This window comes from Phoxinus phoxinus (assembly GCF_949152265.1).
Source record: "Phoxinus phoxinus genome assembly, chromosome: 21".
Lineage (NCBI taxonomy): Eukaryota > Metazoa > Chordata > Actinopteri > Cypriniformes > Leuciscidae > Phoxinus > Phoxinus phoxinus.
This window is the reverse complement of record NC_136896.1, coordinates 2,707,814-2,718,944: the sequence shown is the minus strand read 5'-3', so window position 1 is coordinate 2,718,944 and position 11,131 is coordinate 2,707,814. Positions and strand designations below refer to the sequence as shown.

Here is an 11,131-nt window from a genome sequence, read left to right as displayed (position 1 = left end):
AAGAAATATTTCGCAAAACTGCAATGGAAACAGTTTTTGCGCATTTAGTCACCTGACTTAGAAGGCGCAGTGTGTTCGGACAGAATGCGAGACAGAGTTGTTTATTAAATTCATAAAAGACAATATCATTTTTGAAACAAAGAACAGGAATACTGGATTCTAAACCTCAAAGAAATGCCACAATCAAGACCTCGGAGAAGAAATGAGTGAGAAACACCTCATATGTGCCACTAAGGGTATTTCCTTGCCATTATGCTTGGATAACACGCCTACGTCTCCTTCCGTTGATAATAATAATGTCTAGTGTGGTGGCTGTGATATATAAACCCATAGATATCATATAATAAAGGCAAGATGTCTCGTCCACTCTGCTGGCCAATGGAGGTCGACGTCCGCACACGGCCATCTTGCCACAGTCAGCTCGCTCACTCGTAACAATTTAAATTAAATTGTGTTTTAATGGTGCATGTACTTTTTAAATAACCATAACTTGCTCAAATTTCTACCGATTTTCAAACTATATTATATATATTTCATATATTAATATATGTTATATATTTCAACATGTTCAAGCATCTAGAATTATAGCCACGTTAATAACGTTTGTAAGAAACCAAACCGTTTGTAAATCCATCAAGATTTCATCGAGATAAGAGTGTGTGTTCGTGCAGATCACTCGCCTTACATCAGGAACCACAGAGCCCGCCAGAAAGCTTCCCTGTGACAAGATGTCCGCCGGTGATGCCGTTCGAGACTCTGCCTTAAGACATCTAGCCTTATTTGGATATCTATGTATAAACCTACCAATGTCCGTTGCCATGATTCTTTTAATGACTTATCGCGAGAGGGAAAAAAAATGTTTTAGTCGCATAACATTAATGGAAACGCCATTATTTCGCAATAGTTTTGTATCAATATTCAGAAAAAAATTGCAAAAGTTTTGCGCAAATCTTTAATGGAAACGCAGCTAGTGATGAGCGCTGCGTTTTACCCAATGTTGCACATTCTTCAACTCTCGGCGACCGGTAAAAAAACGTTCAGTGCCTCGTTACACTCATGCCGTTTTAAAAAACGCGGCGCTCCCATTGAAAACATTGAAAACAACCTTACAAGCTGTGTCTGTGAGAAATGCCAGACTGTACTTGCAAAGTGTTGTATTTTTAGACCGCTGTAATCACTAGATCTTCTATAAAACAATTCCATTCCATAACCCACTGCAATCAAATATTGCCCTTACCTCGTAGATTAAAGATGTAAGATGTCCATCCAGGATCCTCGGTGGTGCATTTTACCAGTTCAGTTCTGGATTAGGTTGCTGGGGGCGTTTGCTAATATTAATATTTCATTACAAGAATTCATGAAATATTGGTAGGAAAAAAATTACTCATAGTCTTCTTTAAAAGTTTTTACGAATCACCACAACATGGTTTCGTTTTATTCAAAAAGATTCAGAATAATACAAAGAAAAAAAATTCCAAAGGCAAAATTAACATAAACACGTAAAAGTCTTCACCCGAGGTGCGGCCCCCTAAAACATCCTCTTTAGGTTTTATACTAACCCAGTCTTTAAGGACCGTCCTCTAATTATGAGCTGTCATACAGCTAATTCCCTTATAAGGTTATACTTGGGACTTATCCTCCCCTCTATTCATTTTCACACTTATTTTATGCAGCACACAAGAACTTTTATATGGCAAGTTCCTCTAAAGCAGCTCTTTTGACCCTTCTATAGCTTCACATATTTTCTATGTCTAGTGCACAAGATGTTCAAAGTTCCCTACAATTGACCGTTCGCAAAGACCCGCCCCCCTTAGTTACTGTCGCTATGTCCGACAAGCTACGCCGCTCTCACACACACCATGTTCTCACGCAGTGAAAAATACATCACGGAGCAGAGAGGACACTGACAGACAAGACAGACCAGCTTACATTTCGGTGACTTTTGATATTAAACAAAGTCTCACCTTTCAAATTTGGTAATTAAATTTTTTTTATTTAAACAATAAATACCGTTTTGTGTCTCTTTAATGTGTCTGACAGATCGCTGTGTCGCTCAGTTAAAGCCGCTCGTGAACCGATCATCTCTTCCTTCTAGTTCATTTATAGCATCAAATAAACATGAATGAACATCAGAAGGAATGTTGTTTTAACCGCGGAAAGACGTCAGTACACTCCGCTTCTCAAGTTCAAATCGTATGTTAATCTACTAACTCTCCTGACTGCTTTGTCGGACAAAATGACGGATGGCGAAGTATGATTGGTCAGATCACCTGTCAATCAAGCTCCCTGCAAAGGGTCAATTATATGTGGTTTCAACGACTTTAAACATCTCATGTCCATTTAGCTACACACACAGTATACCCTGAACAATGACCCTTAAGTTTGTAGGCCAAGCTCAAACCTGCTTTGAGTAATTTGAGCTTGTCCTGCAAATTCAACACGTCTTCATTTGAACTTTTTATTCCATTTTCAACCATAAAACTCTTTGCAATATGTATTATCTTTTTATTCTATCATTCAGCTTGTCTAATCATTTTTATTAACTGCTGAGCACGATGAATCGTATAGTCTTGACAGAGTTGAGTCTTAGTGGAGGATCTTCGCCAGCGCCTTTCTCTCCTTCTTCTCCGTCTTGCGAGCTCTCTTCACGTTGTCTCTCTGGAGGTGTTCAACTATAAGATCATCCATAAAAATCTCAACTCTGCTGCCTGTGGCATCAACATTTCATTTTTCTGTATCATTTTCATCTGTTACACTCAATGGGTCTCATTCATGAAACACGAGCAGAACGAATGTTTGTGTAAATCGTGTGTAAAGTGGTTCTGGCGTAAATTTTCGGATTCATTAAAATGTTCGTATTTTCCAAATGTTAGTTGGTACGAAAGAAATCTACACCTGCTCCCAACCACGTGTAAATAGTTCGTTTAACTTCCAAACGTTTTGCTCATTAATAAGGCTGCATTTTAATTCACCTAATCGGGTACATTTACACACAGTATTTTGAAAAAAATATTATTATAGCAATACATATGGTTTTTCTTTTTACTTTTATTATGAGAGCCAGTAATAGCATCTGCAAACGGTACACTTTAATAAAATAATTAATTGCTTTCAATAGGGCTGGGCTATATTTTTTCGAAGTGAACTAATTCGTTTTTTTGCAGTCGCTTCATGTCGAACCATTTTCTTTTCACTTCTGGGACTGTTCGATTAACAGATGAAACTCCATTAACTGCGTCTGTATGCTGCCAAGCTTCCTTTTTTTAGGACCTGATACGCCACTTGAAAATAAAATGTGGCGTTTTTAATGAACATCTGATAATAAAACTTTCTGCATCTGAGAAATTGTTCTTTTTCATTCGCTTTTGAAAAGACATGTTAAAATCCTTCGTTTGGTGTCATAATATGATGCCCAGTTGTCAGTCGGATTTAATGGGCGGGATTTATGGTAGGCTAATTGAGAATGAGCGTGCACGCGCGTCCCATTTACGACTGATTGGAATTCATAACAGACACACACACACGTTTCACTATCACATCTGACGTTTACGAAGTATTTGTGAATCAGGAGAAGAGTTTTCGGGAAGGTCTCTTTACGCGCAAATCACTCACATATTTACTCGTATATTTACGAATGTTTCATGAATGAGGCCCAATGCATTCAACCAGTCTGTTACATATTCAAATTCTGGGGAGTTTTCAGGAGAAAGTTTCTCAGAAGAAATTTCATCAGAAGAATTCATAATCAATTGTTCACTAATATTTATTACAAAAGATGGAATTGCCCACTTTTTATAATCAGCCTTTGTGCACAACCGGCCTTTACTCTCCCAGGTTCTGGAAACTGTCCTCTGAAAAATGCGCAGCACACAGTCTAATATTTTGGTTGTACTGTTCTGGAACAGTGTTGTAAATAAAGCTTAAGCACTGTTTTCTAAGTGTGTCCTCTTTTGAAATGAAAAACACAGTGTCTCCACGACATGGCAGCGCCGGCAGCAACAACAACAACACAGTGAGAATAAAAGTTACGACTTCTTTCTTTGCGTATACATTTGAAACTCTGCCACACACACTGAGTAGACTTGTGGAGGCGTGTTTGAACGAAGCGTTTTAGGAAGGCGTGGCTGAGCCTTAACTTTTATAAAGAAAATCTCTTTAGGTTTGACACTTTGAGCTTTGTAATTGCAGATCTTATACTTGCACTAACAGCTACATAACACAATAAAGAAAAAGGAAAACAAGAAATCGCATCATATGACCCCTTTAATTGAAACTAATCTGCAAAAATAGCTTGTTTCTAAAATCCCTTAAATTCTTTTGATTTAATTTCATAGTTTATTACACTTGCATGTTTTAATTGCTAATTAGTTAATTTAGCATGTTTTCCATGTATTTCGGGGTCTGTCTAAAATTGCCAAGGGTCCAAAAATCTCACTGAAACCCATTGTAAGTGATATTGAGCTAAATTAAGAACAACAATACACTATAAAATTGTGTGAATGTATAAAAGGCTATCAAATTACACTCTGATTATTATTGTTATTATTATTTTATATCTGTGTGTGTACATGCTGTTAAGGGATGGTTCGCCCCAAAATTAAAATTATGTGATCACTCAAGTTGTTCCCAAAAATTATATGATCAATGATATGTTCCCAAATCAATGATGACCCACAACTGTTTGGTTTCAAACATTCTTCAAAATATCTTCTTTTGTGTTCAGCAGAAGAAAGAAACTCATACATATATATTTGGAACAACTTGAGGGTGAGTAAATCATGAGATGACAGCATTTTCATTTTTGGGTTAACTATCCCTTAATTTCCTCTCTGGTTAATAAAGATATGTGAACAATTTGGGGTTATGAATTGAGAAACACTGGTTTTCCCTATTAACAACAGTTCAGTTATTCACATTGCCTAAAATGCATTCTTTGCTTACATTTTAAGAGTTTCAGAAAATATTAGGAATTTACTTAATGTGATAAACAGTAACATTTCAATGTTCAATAATGATTCAACAAATCAATCATTCATGAATCAATAATAAATGTTAGTTAATCAATAACTAATGAATTCTATACCTCCTGAAGAACTACTACTAATTAGGGTTCAAGAAAAATAACTAAGAAGTAACTAATGAACAGTCATACAAAACTAACCTCAGATTAGTTTTTTATATTTTATATACAGTACTGAGTGTGTCTGTTTTCCTCAGCATAGAATGCCATTGAGTAAATTCATGTATTTGAGGGGAACTGAAAATATAGGGAACTTATTACTAATTAATAAATAATTATTAGATAATTCTTAAGGAATTTTTTAACAGTATTCTAAAGTGAAAATATAGGGAACCCATTAGTAATTCATAAAGAATTATCAAATAATTGCCCAGGAATTAGGCTATAACCTGAAACAGTATTCTAAAGTGAAAATATAGGGAACTTATTAGTAATTAATAAAGAATTATTGGATCATTCTTCAGAAATTACTTATAACCTGAAACAGTATTCTAAAGTGAAAATATAGGGAATCCATTAGTAATTAATAAAGAATTACCACATACTACTGACTCAAATAAAACTTACTGTAAAAAAAATAAACACTATTAACGTAATCATCTAAAACTTTGTAAAATACACGACAATGACTCGTTTAGTCTACATGGTTTTTATTTCAGATGATATTTTGTTTTAACATGTACAATACTGCCTACATTTAACCCTTTAGGCGCCAGAGTTTTTTTCCGAAAATGTTCGATTTTGACATCTTAATTTCAAAAGGCTATATCTTAAAAGTGATAAAAGATAGAGACTGTCTGTAAATTAGAGACATATTAAGGATGACCCAAAGTTTATGTAGGGATTACATTTTCCCATCTAATTTGCATATTATGACATCATATGTTGGCGGCCAATTTTCATGAAAAGTCACGTCTTTAAATGATAAAATGCAGCACTTGTTTCCCCCCAAAATGTCCCTCACCTTCTGTATGCTATATTGCACAATACTGAATGCTCAGGTAAATATTAAGTAGTAACTAAACTGTGTAAATCATTACTAATAAATGGTAGAAACAAACCGAATGCATGTAGTGGTTGGCCTTTTGCTGTAGAGATTTTCCATTTACTACATACAGTAGGCACTCTGATTCCATGTATGGGGCACATATATATTATTCATATGACACACAAACACAAGTAGACAAGACCTGTTTAGTTCAAAAACTTACTCGCCACGGCACAGATCATGAGTGAGATCTGCCTCGCGCGCACAGCTCGGACTACTGTCATTGTCATTGCGACTCCCCATCCTGCCTCCAAGTTTCCCCCTAACTGTCCTATGAATACTTCGACCTTGTCTAACATACCCAGTGGCATTAGAAAAGGTCTCCACCACAATACTGTCGGCGCGATTGCGGAGAGGCACGCGGTCAGAAGACGAAGCTACATTACTAGCGCAGTAAAAATCTCCCGCCTTGTTTCCCACAACAATAACACGCCTGCTAACTTTGTGATGAACACTCCGACCCCGGGAAACATTGTTCCCACCACTGACATCGGGCAAAAGACCATCTACATAGGGCAAAGGATTCACCGTTTGTGCCTGGTGTAGGGCTATACTTTCACTTTCAGAATCACCGTCATCTTCTAGTAGAGGGGAGGTCGAACAGTGCTGCCATCCAGCAGTGGTGCTGGATCTCTTGCTGGAGCTGGGCTCGTGTTCACGGCAGTGGTGCTGGATCTCTTGCGGGAGCTGGGCTCGTGTTCACGGCAGTGGTGCTGGATCTCTTGCGGGAGCTGGGCTCATGTTCACGGCAGTGGTGCTGGATCTCTTGCGGGAGCTTGGCTCGTGTTCACGGTAGTGGTGCTGGATCTCTTGCGGGAGCTGGGCTCGTGTTCACGGTAGTGGTGCTGGATCTCTTGCGGGAGCTGGGCTCGTGTTCATGGTAGTGCTGCTGGATCTCTTGCGGGAGCTGGGCTCATGTTCACGGTAGTGGTGCTGGATCTCTTGCGGGAGCTGGGCTTGTGTTCACGGTAGTGGTGCTGGATCTCTTGCGGGAGCTGGGCTCGTGTTCACGGTAGTGCTGCTGGATCTCTTGCGGGAGCTGGGCTCATGTTCACGGCAGTGGTGCTGGATCTCTTGCGGGAGCTGGGCTCGTGTTCACGGTAGTGGTGCTGGATCTCTTGCAGGAGCTGGGCTCGTGTTCACGGTAGTGGTGCTGGATCTCTTGCGGGAGCTGGGCTCGTGTCCACGGTAGTGGTGCTGGATCTCTTGCGGGAGCTTGGCTCGTGTTCACGGTAGTGGTGCTGGATCTCTTGCGGGAGCTGGGCTCGTGTTCACGGTAGTGGTGCTGGATCTCTTGCGGGAGCTGGGCTCGTGTCCACGGTAGTGGTGCTGGATCTCTTGCGGGAGCTTGGCTCGTGTTCACGGTAGTGGTGCTGGATCTCTTGCGGGAGCTGGGCACCAGTTCATGGTAGTGGTGCTGGATCTCTTGCGGGAGCTGGGCTTGTGTTCACGATAGTGGTGCTGGATCTCTTGCGGGAGCTTGGCTCGTGTTCACGGTAGTGGTGCTGGATCTCTTGCGGGAGCTGGGCACCAGTTCACGGTAGTGGTGCTGGATCTCTTGCGGGAGCTGGGCTCGTGTCCACGGTAGTGGTGCTGGATCTCTTGCGGGAGCTTGGCTCGTGTTCACGGTAGTGGTGCTGGATCTCTTGCGGGAGCTGGGCACCAGTTCACGGTAGTGGTGCTGGATCTCTTGCGGGAAATGGGCTTGTGTTCACGATAGTGGTGCTGGATCTCTTGCGGGAGCTTGGCTCGTGTTCACGGTAGTGGTGCTGGATCTCTTGCGGGAGCTGGGCACCAGTTCACGGTAGTGGTGCTGGATCTCTTGCGGGAGCTGGGCTTGTGTTCACGGTAGTGGTGTTGGATCTCTTGCGGGAGCTGGGCTCCTGTTCACGGTAGTGGTGCTGGATCTCTTGCGGGAGCTTGGCTCCTGTTCACGGTAGTGGTGCTGGATCTCTTGCCGGAGCTTGGCTCGTGTTCATGGTAGTGGTGCTGGATCTCTTGCGGGAGCTGGGCTCGTGTTCGGTGGGGAAACTGCTTTAACTTCAGAACGCCGCCCTGCGTTTCACTCATAGCCGAAATATGCTGTGACTGACTCCATAACCTGCCCATAAACAAACAGTGCACAGCTCTAAGAACATATTTTAACATCTGATGTAAATAGATTTAGTATCTATATGAATAAAATAATTTGTTTTGTGCAAGGGATCAGGCGTTTCCATCACGCAAAAAAAGACCGACTCGTTAGCTAGGTAGGCTAACTGACATCGCGTCCTTGTATGTTGCCTTGCATAAAATAAAATGATTTACAGCACACTAATGATTTTATAGATTAAATAAAACGTACACAAACCTGTATTTCTCAGAAGAAATGCACCAAATCGCCAGCGCTGAGAACTCTCCAGAAGAGGATGCAAATGCCTGCTCTCTTGCATCACCAAATCACTGTAAAATGTAGTCTACCGTGATATTGCCGGAACTTGAATGGTGCAAAAGAAGTTTAAAATAAGACCTAAGTATAATAATATGCTTTTTACTTTTAAAGTACTTAAAAAATTAATTACCTTTGTACTTTTACTAAGGTAATTTTGAAAATGGCCTAATTATAATTTTACTGGAGTAATATTTTATTGGGGTATCTGTACTTTTACTCAAGCACTTGATTTGTGTACTTCATCCACCACAAAAAAAAAAAAACTGGATTATTGTAGTGACTACTGTGTATGACTGTTATTAGTAGTTACTTCATAGTTATTTTTCTTGAACCTTAATTAGTAGATCATTGATGGTAGTTCTTCAGGAGGAATGACAGAATTAATTGGTTATTGATTAACTAACTGTTACTTCACACAAGCATAACATTCTATTACATACTGATTAGTTAACACATCTTCCTTAGTGGTTAACAGTAGTGAATAAGTAGTTAATGAAGAATTACCTAATAGTTCTTCAATAATTCCTTATTAGTTATGCAGTAAGTAAGATACAGTATGCTAAAGTGTTACCCAATACTTTACCAGTGGTTGTGATTGGTGGAGTAATAGATTCTTTAGATGGGATTGTCTCTGTTGTTGTAGACGCTGATGAGATGGACTGACTTGAGGCTTCTGGTATTAGGAACATTTTATTTCAACATCGATAATTTTCAAACAAATCAGAAAAAATGAAAGAATGAAGATATAAGTAAATGTGTTTGTAAATGCTCACCTGTACAGTAAGCGCCGCAAAATACTGGCTTGACAAACTCATAAACATAGTAATTTCCTGGACAGGCTTTGACTCTTATAGGGTGGGATGTGAAGTTACAGCAGGTATCCGATGAGGAGACACAGACCTGACGGGTGACCACTCCATCTTCCAGCTGTGGGTGAGGGCCGTTGAGCCACAGTGGGGAATAAGTGCCACACATGCCTTGATTTACACATGATTCTGGCATCTGAGCATTTTCACCATTGTAGAACATCCTGTACCAGCCATTCCAGTCCATATTATTATCACACCCAATATAGTTATTATAGTACGAGTTGTTGGTGGATCTCCAAGGCTCATCCAGATTGATATAGTTGTAGCAGGGGTCGACACTTGGAGTGGAGAAAGATACTATTAAGGAAAAAGTAGAAAGAGAGCATTATATATATTGAAGGTTAAATATATTCAAGATGATAATATGAATACAAACCAATACAATTCATTATAAACATAACAAATATAAATATGAATGAATGTACCTGCACAATATACAGGCACTGGGATTGAAAGAGTTGGTCTGGTAAATTTGTAGACATAATAATTTCCAGGACAAGCTTTGACTTGGATTGGGTCGGATCTGTAGCGACTGCACTGATCATCACGGGAGCCGTAAACTTCACGAGTAACAACTCCATCTTCTAGCCGAGGATGAGGGTCACCAAGCCACAGAGAACTATTACCTCCACATGTCATATAATAAAAACACCACTCAGGCATCTGAGCACTTGATCCATCAATGAAGAGTCGATACCAGCCGTCCCATTCTACACGAGTGTCATCATGATCAGATATGATTCCATACATAGACCAGTAATTGAGTGTGCTTCTCCAGTAGTTGTCGAGTGTGTTGTAGTTATTACACGGGTCATAATCTGTTACTGAGAGATGATGAGACCAAAACAAACAAGTTATATTTCAATGAGAAACTTCACAAGTGCAAATCACAAGTAGAATAAGTACCCCTTAGTTCTATAATACTTACAGTATGAATATATATATATTTTATTCTTCTGGTTGTAACCCCTTTATTCCCCAAATGTTAGATATTGTTCCCTTATACTTACATGTAAGTACTTTATAGGCACACTTTAATTACAGAAAGATTTTACACAGTAAAAACGCTTTAATTACGCAGTACTCTCCGGGCTGTAATCTAAAGCATTACCGGAATTTTTTTTTTTAAATAATGCTCAAATATTTGTTCATATTTTTTTTTACAACTTACTCAAGGTGATGCTGGATCTAGTGAATATATCTGGACTCACAGTGGAAACCGCCTGTGAAATAGTGTTGACATCTAAAAAGAAGAAAATTAATGCCATGGGATAAATCATTTATGGTTTGAAATTCTTAAATAAATGAGAAAAGCACATTACCTGTGCAGTATCCTGAACACCCCAATGCTGGATTCACGAGCTCATAGACATAGTAATTGTCTGGACACGCTTTCACTCTGATGGGGATTGACTTGTAATCACAGCAGCCTCCCAAATAAGATCCTCCACACACCTCCCTGGTCACCACTCCATCCTCTATCTGAGGGTGAGTATCATTGAGCCACAGACTGATGAATGTGTTACAGCTGTATGAACTAACACAGGTCTCTGACATCCGGATGTCCATTCCATAGTAGAAAAGCCGGTACCAGCCATTCCAGGAGAAATTTTCATCACAAATGTAATCTCCACTTTCATTGTTGGCTCTCCAGGGACGATCCAGAGACTCATAGTTGTAGCAGGGATCACTGCTGATGCTTTGGAAAGCAACTGTCATGGAGTTTGCAAAAGTATTATATATATATATATATATATATATAT

The 11,131-nt window shown here is 39.6% G+C and overlaps 1 protein-coding gene across 1 annotated transcript; it reads right to left on the bottom strand.

Moving 5' to 3' along the window:
* Positions 1–1,679: 1,679 nt before the first annotated feature.
* On the bottom strand, positions 1,680–11,087 carry LOC306989050 (uncharacterized protein; the record flags this gene model as incomplete). The annotated part of the gene is made up of 6 exons (XM_079594369.1): positions 1,680–2,672; positions 9,083–9,172; positions 9,273–9,665; positions 9,794–10,192; positions 10,540–10,611; positions 10,691–11,087. The coding sequence occupies 6 exons, from the start codon at positions 11,085–11,087 to the stop codon at positions 2,587–2,589; spliced, it is 1,437 nt and encodes a 478-aa protein (XP_079450495.1). The 3' UTR covers positions 1,680–2,586.
* Positions 11,088–11,131: the final 44 nt, after the last annotated feature.